Source organism: Aplidium turbinatum, chromosome 1, assembly GCF_918807975.1.
Source record: "Aplidium turbinatum chromosome 1, kaAplTurb1.1, whole genome shotgun sequence".
Taxonomy (NCBI): Eukaryota; Metazoa; Chordata; class Ascidiacea; order Aplousobranchia; family Polyclinidae; genus Aplidium; species Aplidium turbinatum.
This window is the reverse complement of record NC_137472.1, coordinates 50,907,436-50,929,322: the sequence shown is the minus strand read 5'-3', so window position 1 is coordinate 50,929,322 and position 21,887 is coordinate 50,907,436. Positions and strand designations below refer to the sequence as shown.

Sequence of the window (21,887 nt, the reverse complement as noted above, 5' to 3'; positions counted from 1 at the left end):
CATTTTGGCGCAAGTTCCAACTCTCTAGCTCTTACCATATTCGTGATAAGGCCAAAATAGCAAATATCCGCTAGCTGGCACATCAAGATAACGTCATAATGAAAAAATAATGTCATTTTTGAATCAGTGACGAAAATCCAGTCAGAATTTGACCCGAACCTAATTTTCCTGAAAAGTCGCCTAAAAGTGGGACACCCTAAATTGTAGAATGCACTTTCACATGTTGGGAGGTGGCCTTATGTAGTATGTAGTGTAATATGGTGTTTTTGATTGAGCTGATTGTGTATGTCTGTGTTGTTGGCCAGTGATAGTGTATGACGTGCATGTATCGGATGACTTAATAGACTTCAGTATATGCTGTTGCTGGTGAATGTGTGGATTTTATATATTATTATATTGGGTGCCTTCCATATATGGTATTTTGTGGTGGTAATGAGGTATAGTACTTGATAGAGTTATGTGAGGTTGAAAATGTCATGATCGAAGTGGCGGTTGATTGGGGTCAAATTTCCGACGATGTTGAAGTCCAGTACCGCAGAGCGCTCGATCGCTGCTTTTGCCGGCAATTGAATTCTTACCGTTGTGGAAAGAAAATTATCAAACCAGCTGTCACCAAACATGTACGCTGTGTAGAAGAAGCGATCTACCTGGCGTCAAGATAAATTGCTCCTTCTACACAGACGATGCCTTTGCCATGAAAACGAATCAGCACCCTAACCATAACTCACCCATCTTGTGGAGATGGCCGGTACTTGCGTTCGATAAGTTGAGGTTTGATAGGTGGTTGCCCAATGCCGTCAGCTGGATAGGAGCTGAGTAATGCCTGGCCGCATGCCTTTCTGCGAGCTTTTGCAAGGCATCCGAGATCGCCTCCTGGTTCGCCGCTGTAGATGACAAGATGCCGGTTGAAAAAGGCGCAAAAAAACTTAAAGAAATAGAGTACCACAAAATGCAAACAGGCTCAAGCACATCAACAAGCGTCTGCTTTTTGGGTTTGCGAAATTAAACTAAGCCCATGATATGGGAAGAGATAAACGCGGATATAAGTAACCTGTGTGGTAATGGATGCTGCCTGCCACTGGACGAGTAGAAGTCGATCCTTGTCTTACAGAAGATTGACTTGCGCTGAACATGCCTGAAAATACTGTGTTATTATCGATATAGCCGCTTATCGAGAAGATAAAAAGTAAAACGATAAAATCTTACAGGTTTCCACTGGAAGCTCTTTGTCAGACGGGATTTAAAAATTATAATATTTTTTTCCATATAAGCTACAACAGTGGTTCTCAATCTTTTTGTCTTGGCGAACCCCTTTTGGTTCCTTCGAAGCGGTCGCGGACCCCTAACAAATTTTATCTTAATTTTTAGTGTAGGCTACGGTATCATGTCTCTTAATGGAAACAATTCCAAACAAATGTTTCATAAATTTCAAAGTGACACACTTCGAAGAATTTGCTGAACTCGCGACTCACTTATGACGATTGATGACATTGACGAAGTTATGCTATGTGCTATATGTTGGCACACAAGATTAAAAATCAGATTGAATGTTTTACATAAATTTTATCGAAAATTAATAGAAATTTTGCGACCTTTACAAAGAACTTCTAATTTTTTTTTCACTAGTAACTTCATCAATGTTTCGTTGTGATCACAATCATAGCAAAACTGTGAGTGGTGATAGACTGCTGACTAACGTTTGCATTTCTAAGTAAAGCATCGATCAACAACCTGCCGTCTCGAAAAATTAAGTTGAGCATACAGTAGGTCTTCGTAGCCTTATAAAAGATTTAACTCTTTTATATGATCTTTTTTTTAGTTGGAAAAAGGAACCTTTGTGCGATGTCTTTTGAAATTTCAAACAAGGGTGTTACGACGCACGGTTTGAGAATCTCTGTATCCTAATACACAAATAAAGCACAATCGATTTTTAAATGTCGCAATTTATCAATCATGCTGCTAACTCGGAAACTTTCACGGATCTCCAAAAAACGCTTCAATGACCCCCCGGTTGAGAACCACTGGGTCACAGGTTTATTTTCAAGGTGATCTTAACAAGCTCAGTAAGCGCAGCAAGAAAACTGCTGAAAATCATAATATTGAGAAAAGTCATCTGAACGTATACGCAACAACAAATTAAACCGCTTTTTCAGTAATAATCAAAAGACACTTTATTATATCTACTAGCTTTGTGTCTTAAATAACTCCTGACTAACATCGGCTGGACTGCAAAGTGACTTCATACGGACTCGAAGCTTATTGTAACAACACAGGTTACCTTTTTACAAGAACATCTAAAAGTAGGATATGATCAACTCAAGTGCTGCCAGATGTTGTTCAAAACTTCCGATAACAGTGTTATTTAGCAAGGGAGAATCTTAAATTAACCAACGTGATTTTTCACTAACTCATCAAAGCGTTATAATGTTTGAAATTTCATCCAAACACGACCCCTATCACCCGAACAGAAATTTTAAGATTTGTCACCACTTGACATACAATAAAGCAACCATTTTTTACATTGATTCAACGTCTGCAGAATTAAAAAACGATTGAATTGCTGTCTAGGTATGACGCTGCATTGCTGTAGCCTACTTTGATTATTTCTAAATATTTTTAGTACCATATGCTTGATAAAATATATTGTAAACCTTAAATTTCCTTTTATACAGTATTTTTAGTCTTGTAAGTGCATTAAAAATATCATTGCAAGACGAGTTGAATACAGAGATATTGGTTGAATACAAAATAAATTTTGTACAACCATCAAATTTTAAAATAGTTTTGAACGAACAAGCTTTGGGCGCCTACAACTTTGAAATAACATTCTCCTTGAAGTTTGAAAAACACTTGGCAACATTTTTTTTTATCAACGCATTACAACGATAAGTGACGTAGCTTAGTTAGAAGGGTAGCCACTTTAACAAGTCGAAATTCTGCCACTGAAATTGACTAGAATGAAACCGCCAACCAATCATAAGCTACGGTTTAAGTGACATAAAAAATGGCGAAAAGAAGATCATACAAAGCAAATTAAGTGATGGATTTTTTGTCAGCTGGTTGGCTTAGGGGTTAAGGTTAGGGCTAGAAAGTAGTCATTTCATTGACGCGTGTTCGATTCTCACCACTGCTATTGCTCTTTTTCTTCTGTAATTACCAAATAAAGTTCAAAACAAGCATTAACTCTCTGGATGAGTGCTAGAAGGGTCACAATTGGACGGTAGCCTCTTATAACACGTTCTGATTGGTTGGCGGTTGCATTGTAGTCAATTTCAGTGGCAGAATTTCGACTTGTTAAAGTGGCTACCAGTTAGAAGTCTCGTTCTTCTGAATTGCTTCTTTTCAAATATAAATATACTGAGAAATGCGCAAAATTACACGTCACCGGCGGAAGGCATGTATGGCTTAGAGCTTGATGTTCGCTGAGTGGAAGTGAGCTGCTTCATTCCAGATGGCTTCACGCTGTACAAGCTTGTAGCCTGTGGTAATGCCGTCATTCCGGAGTGATGGGCTTTATCTAAAGATTGAGCCAGAAATTGACCAAGGTTTAGTAATGACGTAAAGACAACCAGTGGTCTGCAACCGCGGCAAAGTGATTTAAGCAAGTTTTCCACAGCGCGAAGAAACATTAGTGTGCCATAAAGTAGTGTCACGTGACCTATAGCACGAGACGATTTCAAATACGAAACTCAGCAAGAAAGACAGCGTCTTGAATTCTTGTTCTATTACTTTTCAAACTGTTGGTTGGCAATACACCATGACGCTTTAATACAACAATGTGTCTTGACGTAAAAAAGGTAGCAAAACACTGCCATGTAGCCTACAATGAGGCACAAGCTACATTGAAGATAACAATTGTCGTCCAATCGCTACGCTGTTGACAACCTATCCATTGACGATTGCGCGGCACGTTACGGCAAACTAAGTGGATGTGGCCTGTCAGCAACGAGTCCACATTTGCTTTAATGTCTTGCATCTTTTAACTTTGCTGGTTTTCTCTCTTCAGAACGCAACAGACAAAAGAATTGTTGTGTCAATCCTACCTGTTAGTTCTTCGTTGAATAAATGATGTGTGGGTGCACCACCGGTTGGGGTTGAGGGGACACTGTATCCCCTGACAGGCTGCTGTCCCAACATGCTGGTGGTTGAACTTTCCGGCAACACGTTCCCACCGTCCTTTTCAAAGGGCCTTCGTGACAAAAAAGCATCATGTATTGTATTCTAATCCGGCAAAATGTGCGAAATTGCGAGATATGAAGTTGAGCTTGATAGCCTACAAGAAGTAATGTAACATATTGAAGCTTAGTTGTAAATTTCCAAAACTAGCTTTTTTCAAAAAGCTGAAAACGTTCCAAAGCGCAAGTGGAAGTGAAAGAAACTGAACTTACATCGAATTCTTTGATTTGGTGGCGCCGAGAAAGACAGAGGCCGACTTGTTTTTGTGCGTATAAGCTGTGAGGACCTCTTCAAGGGAAGATTCTGAGGCGTTTACGATGAAAGCGCGGAAGTCGTTATCGGATATCGACTGAGAGGAGAAACCAAGTCTCTGGTCTCCCTCTAACAGGCCTATGGGTTTCTCCAATCTAAAAGCAATGAAGATTTGAATGATAAGGTTTGAACAATGTGAAGCTGTTTAAAGAGGATGGCAACACTTATAGACTGAGCTTAAGTTGAAAAGTGGTATGATGATGATGATGTTCGCTGTAAAACGAGTAAAAAAACAAAAAAGTCTTGCAAATCTTGACTAGGGAAAGAAACTGGATACGACAAAGATAAAAAAATAAAAAAAAAAACGTAAGAAATGGACAGCGTCAATAAAACTCGGCACTTTCAAAAATTCGCAAGATTAACCAGGGAAATGCTTTTCATAATATTATAACTTGGTAAAAAAGAGGAAGTAAATAACTGGAATTGGTCAAAACTTGAGAACAATTTCTAAACTAACCCCAGATTGCGCTTGCGTTGTAAGGCTTCAGATTCTTTGTTGTAAATTCTCACGAACTCCGCCAATTGCTTTGATAGAATTCTCTTCCTGTCGATGATGGAGAGCCTACGACTTGGCACCACTACAGAGAGCGATTGGCAGAGATTCCCTGCTGCCCGTTTTAAAAACTTCAACACCAATTCCTAAAGACATAATCGCAAGTCTAGTAGAAAGTATTTTTTCGAAACTCAAAATTAACAAAGGAAAGATTAGTAAATTTTAGGGCACAGTAATCCATATGACGGATTTCACTTAATAAAAAAAATAATGTAGCTCTTTTCGTTTTGAACTAGCGAAGGTAGCCAAGAACTTGAGGGCATTTCGTCACGTTCACATTCAAGGAATCAACTGTTTCTCTGCTGTCGGGCATATGCGTTAGCCCAGGCACAGCCACGTGCTTTCATTGGGTGGCGAACCGAGGACCTTACTAATTTTTAAATAAGTGCAAGACGTTAGTAATCTAGTTCAACAAAAATATGGTTTTCCAAGTCTGATGTAGATCATCACATGTTGATTCAATGTTGAGAACACATCTTTCTGCGTAAAATTAACTGAATCAACTTAATGACAGGCATTCCTATTGTAAAGGTTTATTTCAAATAATAGCCTATTGTTGAAACCCGAAAGACGTAATTGGATTAAAATTCTAAATACCTTCCCACAAACGGAGATACATCCCAGACAACACAATCCGTCATTTCTGATGATGGATTTTGCTGCCTGGAGTGTTACGAAAAAAGTCAGTTGCCATCACCCAATCCGGCGCTTACCATTTGTTCTTCCTGCTTGTAAACGTCATCGACACAATCCTGGCCATGGCTTTCGGACTCAATGCGTAGTCGATGTTGCACGCGTGACAGATAGGCGGAAAATGCTTGGCGGGCTTGTAGCTTTCTAATGGTAAATATAGTTCATACCATACGTTGATAATAAGTATTCATTTCCACGAGTCAAAACATGACTGAGGTGATTTGCAGAAGTGTTTTCAGAAAGCTCTGAATCGTTGAATAACGGCTTATAAATCCTCAGTTTACCAAAATAGTAAAAACAAAATAGTAGAAATAATAAAAACTCTTACATGCTGGTGCAATACAAAAATGCTGTGAAATTATAAACGTCAATTGAAATTCGTTAGAAAAAACATGCGTTTGATCTACCGCTAACCGCAGACAATAACTACGACTGTATAGAGAATATTAATTTATCGCGGTATGTTCAAAATTGTCGTTAAAACCTAAACAGGAAACATGTTTAGTAAAGTATAGGCTGCCAGGAAATCTTACATCAACAAAAAATAGGCTCACCCAAGATTTCCTCCGGATCTCAAAACTGAAAGAACGTTGACAATTTTCTGATTTCGTGTCGTTCTGCCTAACACTTTATTCTGGTTGATCAATTCAAGTTTTCTGGCTATCTCTTGAGATAGACTCGGAGCAGGCGAATCTGCCGTGAGCTTCTGTATCATCGTCACCGATGAAGACAATTGATCGGTATCGGAGATCTCAGCATCAGGTTTTATATTTGGTTTAAGGATGTCCTGCTTTTCAAGTGACCCTGTCTCGCTTTCTACCGGGCTGTTAGACTTGTACATGTACACCCGTTGCACTGGGGATTTCAATGAAGATCCTGGAGATGATTTGGTTAGACTCGAGTTGCTACACTCAGCTACAGTAGTCTGGACAAGTTTGTCTGGAACCTCGTTTAGTGCATCGCTTAGAAGAGCTTTTTTTAAACCTTTGTTACCAGATAAAACCCTTGATTTTGAGATTTTTTCGATGGAAATCTTCGAGTCGTGCGTTGTCAGTTTTGACGGGGCGGCTGCATCGCCAGAGCTTAGCGATGGTTTCGCTTTCGCGGATTTGACGCGTTTAGATTGACAAGTGGTTTCACTTTCTTCTTCCTCTACGTCATCACTTTCTTCGTCACTGCTTGAATGACGCGCCCTCAAAATCTTTTTTCTGAATGTGTTATCAACTCCTAAAAAATTAACAGAGATATTTAAAAAGAGGATAATACTCTCATACTGTAATTTTTACGTTGCTTTTAACGTACAAACACGTCTAAAGGAAGGTCAGCACAACAGTATAAAACATGACTTTGTTTTGTCGAAAGTGATGATGGAGCGAGACGTACCAACAGGTGTCTCTCGAAACTTGGACTTTTTCTGAGTGGAAATCGCTCTTCTCTTTTTGTGAGCCTCCAAAGAAAAAAGCTTCCGTTCATACTGGAGAAACCTCTCCGAAATCACTTGGCGACGACTCGCCAGCATCTAAACAAAACCTTTCATCATCCACGAGGCCATTACGTAACGTAGCTCCCGGAACACGATTTAGTAACAACGATGAAAGAATAAGACAGAAACTATAAAAGGACAAAGCCTCTTCAAAATTGCCCATGCCATATTCACGCCTGTGCCTCAATTTGAATATGTAGAAAAAGTGTACTGGAAAAGTATGATGTTGTCGATTAATCTACGTGTCAGACTTGTTGAATTTAAAGTTATCATATAAAAGCACAGAAAAAAAGCTTACAATGCATTGTACGCTTTGTAATTTCAAGCGTTCTACAGTAAAGGGCAATGAAAAAAATCAAGTTGCTCTTTGAACCAAGTAAGAATGCGATATCAAGGAACAGCACTTACTAAAATTAAATAATTTAAGCGACAAACATTGATGAAATCTCTCTATTCTAAAGCGTCTACACGAGTGTCAGTATGTTATCTTCACTGAACATAATTTCTAATGCAGCAGCATAAACACAACATCACTGCATCATTCATAATTGATAAACTTTCAAAAGAAATATGCTGCAGCGACTTTGTGATCTTCCAATTAAATTCAACAAACAGATAAAGTTTTGTATCCCTGAGTCGCCATAGTTCTAAACTAGGCGTTGCGTCGTATGTCCACTTTGAGTCACATGTCAATCAACAAAAAGTGAAACAGACACAAGCACCAATCAATTCACACTTGATTTTCTCACTTGATTTGCGTTCACACTCCGACTTTTTGAGGATGGATATGATGAGTGCGTAGGCTTTGCCCTAAGCAATACAGTAGCAACAAAGCTGTTAGTAACAAATGAGTTATTGCACCAGTTTAATCACGATTTGGTACATCAATACAGAATTTCAAAGTGAATCTTTCGTAATTCGTCGTCGTATGTATCACAGTCGAGAAAAAAAAAAGAGATAAAGAAAGAGAGAGGGATTTTATTAACCTTTCCAATACGAGCAGAGAAAGAATGGAACACAAATACACAAAAATATAATGATAGAAATGACTGGCAGCACCGAAAAGCCGGACGGTTTTGCATCTTTCGCGTCAAGGTGCTGTCATTGATGAGCAAGAAGTACATACTGAGCCCGCAGATCTTTCCAGCGTTCCCAATGTATCACTGATTACTGCGTCCCACAGTGTTCTCGATAACTTAACTGCAAAAAAAATTGATAGAATTTTGGTGATTACCTATCGGGAAATAGCTTCTGTGCCAGCAGAAAATTCAAGTTGGACTTGTATTCCAAGAAAGAGCCATATAACTCCCACGTCTCAACTGTTGGAAATATCCGAACAAAACTTCCCCTGCGCTGATACTGTTCCTTCGCTATGGCAATTGCGCGACTTTCCTCCGTTGAGAGAGTGAGTTTCGATACACCGGTAAGAATCTCTTTATAACCAGCTGAAGATGGCCGTTTAACCTGCAATTGCTTAAGAAATTAATTCAAGAAGAAAACAATTATCAACTTTTACATACTGGCTTCCTGGCCCAGTGGTAAGAGGGTCTGTCTCATCTCAGTATCCACAGACAATAGTTCAATGCCCTGTCAGATCACATTAACGACCTCATAAAAATAGCACGTAATCTCGTTCTTGCTTAGCACTCAGAATTGGAGGAATGGATTTTGAGTAACGCTGTACACAGCTGCGTTGAACCTACCTGCTGCATTTCGCGTTGAGAGCATTGTATCTATGTAAGCAGCACTGTGTAAAACAAGCGGCGATATTAGTAGTCTAGAAGTACGCGTTGATTCATTTCCCCATCGTTGAAGATACATTGCACCTTCTTATAGAAGGTTATTTGAATTGAGATCAAGATAATCATGCGTTACTTTTAAATGAGAAGTAGTTAAGCGTTACAACAAAAACAGCACTTACCCCTCGGTTGGATGAGCCCCCTATAAAGGATGCACTTCGCTGGGCGGAGTATGGACGCTGTATGAAACAAAAGAGCTGCTTGACAGTGGTTACATACAACGACAAGTTTATTACACGATAATGTGTTTAACAAAAATGACGTTATAGATTGAGTTTCGCGTTTAGCAGCATGATCGTTGCTTGCTTCACAATGTAGGTATTAACGACCTGTTTTAGCCTGATGCTGCGAGTTCGCTGTGGTAATAGCGAATTGCACTAATACACTAGCTTTCGGAATACTGATTCCTAGTGATTCGCAGTGACGTTCGGTGGCTTAAACCATTGGGAAAGCAACTTGGAAATATGTTGCAGCAAGGTAGTAGGCACGAGGGGCGTAACCGTCGGGCCAAGCCCGAAGGCGTGTTGCCGAAGGCAACACTTCCAGCGGGGGGTCTGGGGGGCCTCCCCCAGAAAATTTTGAAAAACACTTCCAATTTGGTGCGCTCTGAGAGCATTTCCAAAACAAAATCTTCGGACTTTCCCAGCCCGAGGATAAAGATTCAATCAATCAATCAAACTGGGACTAGTCTAGAATGTTGGCTGCTTTTTTAGACTGAGCACAAAAACTTATTGTCAATGTCATCTGTAAGCATTTACAACATGCATTGGACTGGTGCACTAGTAAAGAGCAAATAATTAGCCTATAAATTAAGCTAGTCCATTCTTGAAGAACACAAGTATGTTTGCTCTGAACTTGTGATGTCAGTCTATTGACCCAAAGAATTTAAAAAACACTTGTGCTGTTTCAGTACTGGTTGGTTAATGTACCCTTTGGAATTGCATGTCTTATTGTATAATCTATGTTTTTTTTGGTAAGAGAACCAGCTTTATTTTCAGCGTACTCAGTAGCCTATAGTTACAAGCCCGAAAATCACTCATGCGTAGAGGCTGTATTCCTTTCGCCTGAAACCAAAAGCAACCGCTATGAGATACGCATTGACGTCACTGGGAAAGCAAGTTTAACCATAACACCAGATAACACATCTGATTGGCTAAGCAGCTGGTGTCGTTTTGCAAAACGATTGAGGATTGGATAAAACGAAGGCGTTTTTCAATGTAAGGTAAGCACTTTTGAAAGTTGATTTCCCTGGAGCTTCAGTGATGGTTTCTGACAAAAGCGTTTGCGTTAATTGGCATTTATAGGCAAGAAATGCGGTTTGGTGAGGACTTAGATACTCACAAGAGTTACGAGTAATTCTAGTCACGAACACAGTAATTTTCAAGTTAAAATAGACTTGATAAAAATAATAAGAAGTTAAACCTAGAATTCAGTCATTATATTTTGCATAGTTTTCGCTCAGGTAAGCACTGCTTTCCTTGCTTTCCCTCACCGATCGTCACTGGTGATTCGTCATAACACATGACTAGGGAACTGTGTTCCGAAAGCTAGTGCAATTCGCTAATACCACAGTGAACTCGCGGCATCAGGCTAAAACAGGTCAATATCTACATTGTGAAGTAAAGATGATGTTCCTGCCAGTTTAACCCTCTGGGGCCGAGGGACCGTCTTTTTACCACCCCAGGCCTAGAGAAATTTCCCCAACTATAATGAGACTAATGAAGGAAGAAAGGGCAAAAGAGAGTAAACAGTTCTTGATAATATGGTGCCATAATATGTCTCTCAGTACCAAACTCATAAAAAGAGGAAGATGCCATTCCTCATTGGGGAGTGGCATAAAATGCGTTGCTCATACATGCACACTGCTCACATCCCCAAGAGAAACCATTTTTCGAAAACATTAACTTCATGGTCAAAGTGATTTCTCGACTCTCCCTAATAATACGACACAGCTTCTACTGTACATAGATTACAAGTTCACGCACCTGAAACAAATCATATAAAGGCTTTTTGGCAGGACGCTTCGCCATGGGATCGACACAGCGAAAGCCTGAAACAAAAATGAGACAGACTGAAGCTAAACTAATGCCTTACTAGGGATTTTACACAAAAATGTAAGGAATAGAAGCAGGCGTAAAAAAATGCATCAAAAACAAACCCAAATTGCTAAATTGGTCGCTTTTACATTGATGTACATAGTACAATGTAAAAAAAAATCAATTTTGCCAGCCGGAAAAACATTCCTTGAAGTCTGCTGCAAATGAAACTATGACTGGAAATTATGAAAAGCAGTGTCCGATTCTAAAGTAAGAGTTGGAATCAGAGCTTCCCTCTGTGCTGTGCTTTACAAGAAAAAATTTATCAGAAATTGTCAATAATTAGACAGAAAAAAAAACTGTATTCATAAATTTTTTCAAGCAAAATTGGCAAAAATGTCTATCAAACTTCTGATAAGCTGTGATATCCCTTCTCCTGTCATGTGCGGCTGAGTCCCGGATTGGAATTTCTATACAGTGAGATCGAACCAGCAGTGATCGCATACTAATCATAAGCTATCAACAAACCTGCAATGCTGAAAAAGTCGGCAATCATGCTGGACTTAATCTTTAAGTCCAAAGGTGCATCACTGAAACAATATTTCCTTTGATTATAATTAAAATTGTATCAAGTAAACTGGTCAGAGAAACTCGACAGTACAATGACAAAACTTTTTCGTTATAAACGAAGCTTAGTTGTAGAAATTTAAATTTTGGAGATTCAAAAAGCTCACAGTGAAAAAGGCTGCATTTACTTTTGTCAATAGACTTTGGTGATGTCTAAGCGCCAGTTTTCACTTACCAAGCCAGCGAAGGCGATAAATTTCCTTCTAAAATCCATGGTTTCAAATTCTCGTCAACCAAAATATCAAATCCGTAAAGTTCTGTTGAAAATTGGTATGAGTTATGTAGAATGCAAACAATCCATGTCATACTCCGGCTTTTTGTAAGTGAAGTTGGTCATGCAAACAATGATTCTAGCATAATGTCATTCAAACAGTAAAACGAGAATGATTTTGGGCTATTTGAAACAAAGATATTTCAAACTATTTCTTTTCGACAAAAATTTAATGCTTCATGTTTGATATTAAACTTCTCAGTGAAGACTTTCTTTAGTATGGTTAGAAAATCAAAGCAATTAGGTTTCATATTGAACTCGAATCGCATAATGATCTCAAAACGGAGAAATTCCATAAAATTTAAAGTGACCTTGCGCCAAGTTGTTTGAATATTTACTAATTTTTTCTAGTTTACTATTTTTTTTTTAATGTTATACCTATTAAAATTGTCTAGAAATTCAAATTTGTTTGTTTTATTAAGGTTCTTAATGAAACAATTCGATTCAAACAGCCTGTCAATCAGGCCTAAGCACATTCGTTTTGACCAAAACAGATTCGTTTCGAACAACTTGATAAATTTTGCATCTTGCATAGGTTATATCTTTCTCATAAATATGCTATGCGTTGTTAGGGCATTTATTAAACGTATGAGTCAGATAACAAAACCAGATGAAGATGTGAATTTGATGACAACAAAGTGATAATAAATTAATTATTTAGTTGATAAAATTTGTGGCTGTGAAAAATACTGGTTAGAGCAAGGCGACATGCCGAAGTAATTGTAGGCAAGAACATTGGGTGAGATTACAAATAAAAAAAATAAAAAAACGGTTGAAAGGCTTTTGTAAAGAATTGATGAAAGGTGAGCCATGTGTGAACTTCAAAACATTCAGAGTTACTCGGAAAATGAGGAATTTGAACATTATGCCATAAATTAGGGTAGATATGACAATTTTTCACAAGTTGGGCATAATCATAAAACATACCAAGCTACAATTAAATACGTGAATTCAAAAAGGGCCAAATTTCCACAAAGGTCTTTTTCAGATAAACATGTTTTAATTATTTTGGTCATTTAGTTTTGTGGTGGACCTTCGATGATGATTGTATGCTTATTATATGCTTAGCATGATTGATAATGATTTTTTGCACCTAATGGATGAAATAATTACCCGGGCAATATATCTTCAACAATCGGAAAACTTCACTCTGTCAATCTCGGTAACTTCACTCTGTCAATCTGCTCATCTAACTTCACTCTGTCAATCTGCGTCAAGAGCCTCTACAAGTATGCGAAACTACCAGGAATAACCTATCAAAGCTTTGTCAGTGCGAGGATAAAGACTCAAAACCAACCAACTATACGCTGGAAAGAAATAATATGCCTAAAAATTTCACTCGGTGAAGATTTTGTGGAGAAACTATGAGGTGGGGAAGTTAATCTCCAAAATTTTGAGGTGGGTTATTCTTAAAATCAATGGAAATATTGAAGGGGTATTTTTCATGTTTAGGCTTGAAAATTTTGGCTATTTTTTTCAGATATCATTCAGAAGACATTGAAAGGAATCGGAAGAGCACAAAAAGGGAAATTTAAAAAACTTAAGAATTGGGCTTTTTATAAATTCACGTATTCAATTACAAAAATACTTTGCTTAGGAAAGCTCGTAATCACCAAGTCCAAAAGCTGTGATTAGTGATTGCAAAAAGTTATTGTGTTGCATTGAAATCATGCAATTAACACACCAATGCAATTTTCTTTGTGAGGGACAAACATTTTGCATGCGGTGGCAATAGGGAGGGTGGCGGCCAGAATGGATTTGATAATTACAGATTCAATTCGAGACATTAGCGTTGAAGTATCGATTCCCTCTTGTTTTAAGTAACGCAGCATGGCACTCATGCTCCATTTGTTCCCGTAATCCTCAACATCCGGATCCTCACATCTGGAAAATATGAAGTCGAAGGTAAAACATTTATTTGCGTGTGGTCGTTTACAGTCTTTGGTGGGTAAGAATTCGTCAAAGTCCACATTGGAAATCCAGGCTTTAATTTTTCACAAGCATTCAACGCCGACTGTGTGGTGAGTGCAATCCTTAAACGTGAGAAGGGGCGCCTGTTCGACACCCACCGCAGGCCCGCGACTTAGATCATGGCGAGACAAGCACATGCTTGAAAGTAGGCATGAAAGAGTGGCTTTCTTGCCAACTACTGAAGCTTCCACTGCTGGACTGGATGGGTATAGGATGATGATAACTACTTGGGTTAATTGTAAGCAGATATAAAAATAACAAAGGCGCAATTCCAAGATAAAACTTAAGAAAATACTTTCCCTGCAGAAGATGAGGCCAACCATGGCTACCTAACGATACGGCCTGATTTGTCACATTTTGCAGAAATTTCCAGATTATGCCAACTTTGGGCGACTGTTTAAATGAATTTTTCGAAAAATTATATTTTTTCGCCTTCTTTACTGTTTTCCCCAGACGACACAATAGGTTTTAACATTATGAGATGTTGAAAAACAAAGACAATTTGATTTCGAAGATTTTAGTCAGACTGTTAGTTTTTCAATAACAGTCTGATTGAGCGTTTTTAAACTTATTTTTTCTCATTTGCTACTGCTTCCCCAAGCCAACAAAAAGCTTTTATATCATTAAGAGACAACAAAAAGTAAAAAACCTCAGAAAATGTCAGCCAGACACTAGCAGTAGCGGTAATCGAACTCTGCAAAATGTGACAAATCAGGCCGCATCTCCAGGTGGCTATGGGCTAACATATATCAACTATAAGAGGACCACTTCGAAAAAAAGCTTATTGTTAAACAAAGAACAGTGCTCAGCATATTCAATTCTAGTGCTAAATATTTATATAACTATGTTTAGAGACCTGACATAGTCGTGACTCTTTTTGTTAATGGAGTAGTTGGTGAGATGCATCATCTGGTTCTTCAAGTGCTTGTGGGCTTTTTCGTATTTGACAGTTGCAAACCTAAACAAGTACAGACCTGACAGTTGCAAAATACATAATAAGTTCTTGCCTATATTTGCTTCTATACCAGGTACGTTAGCTTCTAGCACTTCCAGCTATGTATCAATTCCTTACAAAGAGACAAAAAAAAATACGTAATGATTATTTATTTGAACCCTTGACAGAAAACAACAAAATACAAGCTAAAATTCTTAAAATCTTAAAAAAACTTGTCAAAATGAAAACAAAACGCAAAATCAATTGACGCAACGAACCTGGTTAGACCTTCTTCAAAAAGATAAATCAGAAGAGGGTCGTAGGATGTGATGGCGACGTAGACCCTGACGTCAAACTTGAAGCCGTCAATGAGCAGCGGATTGTTTATGTATTTGCAAACCATAATGTTGTCTTCAAGCGGCACTTGATTGGGCTGATCAAATACAACCAAAGTATTGTTATTCTAAAAGCAAACAAAAGAAACTGAAGATGATACATGGTGAATGGGTGGTTGTCAGGGTGCGAAAATCACGACAACGGATATCTCGAGTCAATAGAAATACGCTTACGTTGTTGATGAGGTAAATACCCCTTCCTCTCGATGACGCGATAGGTTTGACAATCCAAGAACCTCTCTCTTTCATATGGGCAGCTGAATAAAAAAAAAAAGGTTCGTTTAGTTATTTTATAAAACACATTTAGGCTTACATTCAAACAAAAGCGTGGAACTTATCCAACGCATTTCCTGCACCACGTGTCGAAATCCAAACCCTAAAATAGTGAATCTATGCAAGTCTGTTTAGTTCATGACACTTAACCAATGCAGTCACACGACCGCCAGTCGCCACAATCTAAAAATCAAATGCACAACAAAATGTGACAAAGATATTTGCATGGATTAAATTCATTCCGGTGAATATGCAAGAAATAGACAAAATCATCACACATAACATCTTATCAAGATATTTCTGACATTCCAATACACCATATTCGACATCTTATTTATAAAACCTTTAAGAACAACTGCAATGTTTTTTAGAAGTTGTTGTAGGATTTTATTTTGGTATCCATATTGGTAGCGCATAAATGCAAAGTATCATAAAAATATAGACACATCGTTTTTATATCTCAGTTTTCGAAATGAAGGCTCAGTGATACAACAGTTCGAATAACTCATAGCAACTCACCGCAAAAATCTTGGTATTCGGTTGGCATCAGGTAACTTTTTGGAATGAAGTCGAAATGCTTTGTACCCTTGATGTGGGCCATTCGCTCGATATTTTTGTATAAACGGTCTTTCCTCGTTATTTCGTAAGACCTGTAAGGACAATCAACAACGTGAATGCAAATTAATTACAGTCCTACGGTATAACAAGACTTCGGCTTATTACTAGGCTCCAGCTAACTATACGAGATTATGATAAATTTCAAATCTTCGTTATGAAGTATTGCCATGTAAAGGGTAGGCTAAGCCTAAATTTTTTATTAAACTGCATTGCCGTAGTATAATGTGATTCATTTTTCGAAGGGGTTAGATTGTGCTAAAAACGCTACAAATATCGTTTGGGGTTAGGGTTAAGAGCAACTATCATCCAGTACAAAAAGGCTGAGTTGTATCACAAATACCTCATTCTGTTCGACCATAAAATCGCAAGAGTGTTAGGTTGTAACAATATATAGAAAAAATGAGCATTAAGATGTCACCCAGGAGCCACCACTCATACAGAGTGTCCGGTAAATAAACCAATGAGCGACATGTAACATCAGCCCTTCGAGAAATTTCGTAAACACCACATGCGCATTAAAAGTCAGAGCATACAGCATCGATACTGGACAGAGCGTCAGATCGATTTAACACCTTGGAAAATGGTTGACTTTTTGAAAGTCTTGCAAACTTCTTAAAGAAAAGGGCTTCAAGTGGGCTCCAGTCCACATTAAATTAAACTCAGCGCTGTTTTGATGGACCTGAAAGCAAATTGTACAGTAGATAGGCTACATAAAACAATGTACTTCAAAGATTTAGCAAAATGAAACACTAATAAAGTAGGCACCGATAGGAGACTAAACTTGATTGTAAAACCTGCTTCAATTCTTGATATTAAAATGGTAGGAAACTGACACTTACACGACAGTTTAGTTAAAATGTATTCTAGCACATTTTATTAAAATTTATTCTAGCACATTTTATTAACAGTTTATGCGAGATTTGTTGAAAGTTTATTTTAGTCTATTTAAAGTATAGACGACAGCAATTTTTTCAAAGTAATTTAAACTTGTGACAATATTTGCAATAATAAGAGGGGCATGTGCCAAAACCAAATAGGTTTGACCCCTTTTGTGAGATGCGGTACAGTGAAAATATCTGGGAAACTAATTAACAGCACAAAATCTACTGTATTATAATCAAAATAAACATAAAAAATGCAAACGAGACAAGTAGCATTTTTACCTCATGGAATCCGTATGCTGCTAATACTGATCGTACCAGTTTGCTTTCCGTCTTGACCATTTTATAAGCAAGATGGTATTGCTCTGGTATAAATTTTGACCAATCAGTAAACTGTTATCATCAAGTAAGTGTATCTCTTAGTTTGTGCAACTAAGAGGTCTTTATAAAAGGTTTGTGGCCTACCAAGAAAAGTCGCAACACCACCGTTTGGCAACAGACATTAATACAAAATAAAGACAATTAAGGTAAAAATAAGAGCAACTACTTTTAAATCAAAAACTATCAGAAAACTACAGCTTGTGCGAAATCAATAAACGATTTTAGTGTTTAATAAACTGAAGTTTAATAAACATTAAGTGCAAATTTTTACGGGTTACGCCATTGCAGTAAAGTCATCATTCAGTTGCCTTAAAAATTATAAAAAAATACATTTGTAAAATAATGGTTGCAACTTGTCAAGGACATTAAAGCTAGACTTCACCTTGTAAACCAAACAACGGTATCCTTTATCTTAATGTCAACTCAGTTTCAATAAATTTGTTAATCACGAAAGAGTTTTCTAATTGAACCGAGACAACTAATTGTCTATCCGTGGATAAAGTTTCTATTATGTGACTTTTAGCACGAACACTTCGGCACACAATCACTACCTCCAATAGACTTCAACTTTTTGTCCCTGGTAATTAGAGATTCTGGACGAAACATGATAAGAGGTGACTTTTTGGAACCAGAACTTGTCCATAGCAGTGCAGAATTCTCACTAAAATTTAACAAAATAGTTTTTATACTGGTATCCCACAAACACTTTTTGTAAAAAAAAAGAAATCTAAAGTCTGGCCTTGATCAACGACATGAAATTGTACAATTATGGTCTTTTGAATGTAGAAGACAATATTTGATAAAGCATAGTACACAAACCAGAAAAACACACAGACATAGCACATAGGGAAAAACTGATCATACAACAACTTGTGTGCAGGTAAGAAGGCATACATTCCTGTTAATGAGCACAGTTAATGAACATTAATCCACATGTCTGTATTCATTGCAACTAGCATTTTACATTCACCAATTTCACAAGGGTAGGCTGCAGCGTTGTAGCTTATTTGGACGAGCCACCACTGACTTCCATCATGACCACATATAAAAAATCAAACCTGACCTGAGTTCAAAATGTTTTGTTGACCAAATAGAACTGTGAAAATACTTATGTGTTGAATGTCAAGTTACAATGTAAATATTGATGTAGTACACAAGGAAGATTAAGGTTTTGTATTTTTACTCATTTTCGATTGTATTAAATCAACTAATTGTTACAATTTCTATCCTTTGACTGAAAAGCTTCTTTGGAAATATAATCTTGCCTGTTTTGAAGAAATATCTCTGATTTAACAACATTTCCTAAAGAAAAATAAAGATTTATTGCTTTGACAACAAAAATACATTTATAGAATAATTATGCAATAAATAGTATTAATGCCACAAAAGGGTGCTCAATGCCAAGTGCAATGATAAGCAGAGCCAATTCAAGTCAATGAGAGCTGTGTGGAATGCGTTAGTGGTGACCATTTAGTGTGTTCTGAAGGTTTTCATAAGGGCAGTCATGTTGATTCCTATCTAAGTTTGCTTATTACCGGTTTCTCCTTTTTGTATGTTTTTTAGGGGTCTGTTACTATTCGATGAGTCCGATTCGGTGAGTCCAATTCGGTGAGTCCGATTCGGTGAGTCCGATTCGGTGAGTCCGATTTGGTGAGTTCCTTATTTGGTGAGAGTCTTTTTCGGAGAGTTCCCTATTCAGTGATTGTTTGAATTTTTTTTTTGAAAATTATCGGGTACGTAGCCTAGTTATCATTGCCACTTTAACATCGTTTTAACGTTGCTAAACGTTGAAATAAGACCCTAACCTTAACCCTAAAACGGCAATGATAATTAAGCTACGTACCCGATAATTTAAAAAAAATTTTTAAAAATTACCGAATAGGGAACTCTCCAAAAAAGGCTCTCACCGAATAGGGAACTCACCAAATCGGACTCACCGAAACGGGCCATTCCGGTTTTCGAGAACCTTTTCATCATCCATAGAGGGTGAAACAGGCTGCTTAGGTTACTTTGAGAATACTGACTTTATTCATTTAAAGAATAATTATGCAGAAAAAATACAAATGCAGAATAGTACATTTGCAGAATAACAACATATGTATTATGTAGGCTATGCTATAACTAAAAACAACACTTCAACAATCGGAAACTTCACTCTGTCAATTTTGGTAACCGGGCCTGCGTCAGTGGTTCAATGCCTCTACAAGTATGCGAAACTGCCAGGATTAAGCTCTCAACGAAGCTTTTCCAGTCCAAGGATAAATATTCAATCAACAGTTTAACACATGTATCATGACATAATTTAAAAGAACAAGTTGAGCATCTTTGATAATGAAACTTAGGGTTTATGTTTGTGATGCACAAAGAAATTGACTCTTCACCATGGTTAATATCACAAACAAAATTTTCCAGCAAATCTGCTTTTAAGCACTTAAATCACAAAGGCAAAGCAATAGCCTACTTAAAATGTACAAAAAAATCACAATAAATGGTTTTGTAATAGTTTGATAAGTAGGCATATAAAACAAAGTTTTGAAATATAACAATTTTTGAATAAATCATATAGCCTACTAGTCACAGCAATATTTTCAAAGTTAAACACTCATCTACCTCTTTATGGCTAAACTGTCTTCTTTTTCTTCATCTTCAGAGCTTGTAGAAGTCAAAGAACCAGAATAATCAGAAGTCACTTCTGATGTACCAGGCATTATTATTTGTCACAGAAACTGCTAATTCTCTGCATTCTGGTAAATTTATATAGGTAAAAAAAAACTACAATAAAATTAGTTTTTAGTTCATAGCATTTATTGTTTAGGTAAAAAACTAAATGTTTATATCCCCTTCCCCCTTAAGTACAATATATATACAACAACGTCAATTTTTGTTTCTTTCTACCTCTACACGATTTAACGATAGATTAGTAAAATTCAATTTTAATTTGGCAGATTTTCATACAAGTAGTTGTTATTCATTTAAACTTATTTATTAAAAGGAAGCTTAATTGATGAAACAAAAATGAAGAAAAAAGATTTAAGATTGGTCATGTTTCCAAGTAGATTTCTCAAAATATTTTTCTTCAATTTTAACGTTTTAACGTTTTATTTTTCTCTTGTAAGCTTAGTTTAAATGGCAAAATCGTCATTTCCGTAGGGTGGCAATTGACTTGTAGACCGTATGGTCGTTTCGTTGTCTCCCTGTCGGTATGGGAACTTGTGTAACTTTGCATTGTGTACATTAATTGCATATTTCAAACATGTACCTATGTTCCTGTTACTGACAAATAAAACATTGATTGATTGATTGAATTTAATTTATCTTCTATAATAACACATTTTGGAAAAAATGAATATTTTCAGAAATGTTTAGCTGCATTTTGTAAACAAATTAGTTTGAATGCAAAACATTCGCAAATTTGAAATCTTGCTTTATCCAATTTGCCTAGTTTTACAAAAACTAACCAAAATTAACTGTTTTCAGCTATAGCATTTATGATTCTATAAATAGAACATGTACAGGACAACGTGCAACACTAGAAAGTAGAAACATTTAACAGTTCAACTTAAGTAATGTCAAACTGATGACAAAGTGACACCCCTTGCTGGTATTTACAAGATGATATTGATTACAGTAGTTAAAAGGCGACTTTTAAAAGATTAAAAATTGATAATAGGCTAATTGATTTTTAAAAGCAAATTATAAATAGCAATGAAATTGTAAGATTAACAAAATCTCAAGGATTTCAAAATTTGTGGGAATCAAACCTCAAGTTAAAGATATCCACGATTTTAATCAAGTTGAACATCTGATTGACAAACTGGATATGCACCACTGATGATCCCAAACAAGAGTGAAATTTGAGCATAGCATATTCTGTATTTGTTTGATCGTGACCTTAATTACTTCTAGAAATTTCCACAACTAATTACGGCAACTAATAGATATTAGCTTATAACTAAAGTGACAGTAAAATGAATACCCATTCTATTAGTCAATTATTATTAGACCTATCGGTATTTTGAAATTATTATAAGCTTACCAGAATATAAAATGCTACTTGAATAGAGCTTTCTAGGGTCAGTTTAAGAAAAAATAGCACATAGACCTGTAGAAGTAGTGCATGCTACGGTACTTTTTGTCTGAGTAGCGGTAACGCGTTACATTTCAAGTGACTGGTAGTGAGTAACAGTAGTGCAACTCCTTGGCATATTGTAGTAGTAGCCTAGTGATAGTTCAGTTTAGTTGTTTTTTATTTCTGAACATCATATCAAAAACAATACACGTCAACATAGCAAAAGTCGAGAAAAAGGTAGAACCATAAATTTGCAAAAGAGTGGATGCCCACTTCAGCCTAGTAAGCTCTGTTCAAGGAATATTTTTAACCATGCGTCAAACAACAACAACACACATTCACATTGATTTATCAAAAGAGAAAAAAAGGAAGGCAAAATAAACGATAAATCCATGTTAGTTGGAAATACAGTAGT

The 21,887-nt window shown here is 36.9% G+C and overlaps 1 protein-coding gene across 2 annotated transcripts in view; it reads right to left on the bottom strand.

The window, feature by feature from the left end:
- LOC145782473 (tubulin polyglutamylase TTLL5-like) overlaps positions 1 to 20,149 on the bottom strand; it is a 35,037-nt gene extending 14,888 nt beyond the window's left edge. For both annotated transcript variants that reach the window (XM_082594279.1, XM_082594273.1), the window contains exons 1-24: positions 20,014 to 20,149; positions 17,955 to 18,064; positions 17,305 to 17,387; positions 16,714 to 16,820; positions 16,043 to 16,173; positions 15,425 to 15,507; positions 15,134 to 15,288; positions 14,778 to 14,879; positions 13,635 to 13,834; positions 11,855 to 11,936; positions 11,581 to 11,642; positions 11,002 to 11,066; positions 9,139 to 9,195; positions 8,452 to 8,681; positions 7,967 to 8,027; positions 7,118 to 7,253; positions 6,289 to 6,961; positions 5,755 to 5,878; positions 4,946 to 5,127; positions 4,389 to 4,583; positions 4,044 to 4,189; positions 3,386 to 3,517; positions 1,052 to 1,135; positions 729 to 884 (exon numbers count right to left, since the gene is read on the bottom strand). In XM_082594279.1, the coding sequence (XP_082450405.1) occupies positions 729 to 884; positions 1,052 to 1,135; positions 3,386 to 3,517; positions 4,044 to 4,189; positions 4,389 to 4,583; positions 4,946 to 5,127; positions 5,755 to 5,878; positions 6,289 to 6,961; positions 7,118 to 7,253; positions 7,967 to 8,027; positions 8,452 to 8,681; positions 9,139 to 9,195; positions 11,002 to 11,066; positions 11,581 to 11,642; positions 11,855 to 11,936; positions 13,635 to 13,834; positions 14,778 to 14,879; positions 15,134 to 15,288; positions 15,425 to 15,507; positions 16,043 to 16,173; positions 16,714 to 16,820; positions 17,305 to 17,387; positions 17,955 to 18,064; positions 20,014 to 20,111 (3,454 nt within the window). In that variant the 5' untranslated portion in view covers positions 20,112 to 20,149. The remainder of the gene's footprint in view (positions 1 to 728; positions 885 to 1,051; positions 1,136 to 3,385; positions 3,518 to 4,043; positions 4,190 to 4,388; positions 4,584 to 4,945; positions 5,128 to 5,754; positions 5,879 to 6,288; positions 6,962 to 7,117; positions 7,254 to 7,966; positions 8,028 to 8,451; positions 8,682 to 9,138; positions 9,196 to 11,001; positions 11,067 to 11,580; positions 11,643 to 11,854; positions 11,937 to 13,634; positions 13,835 to 14,777; positions 14,880 to 15,133; positions 15,289 to 15,424; positions 15,508 to 16,042; positions 16,174 to 16,713; positions 16,821 to 17,304; positions 17,388 to 17,954; positions 18,065 to 20,013) is intronic.
- Positions 20,150 to 21,887: the final 1,738 nt, after the last annotated feature.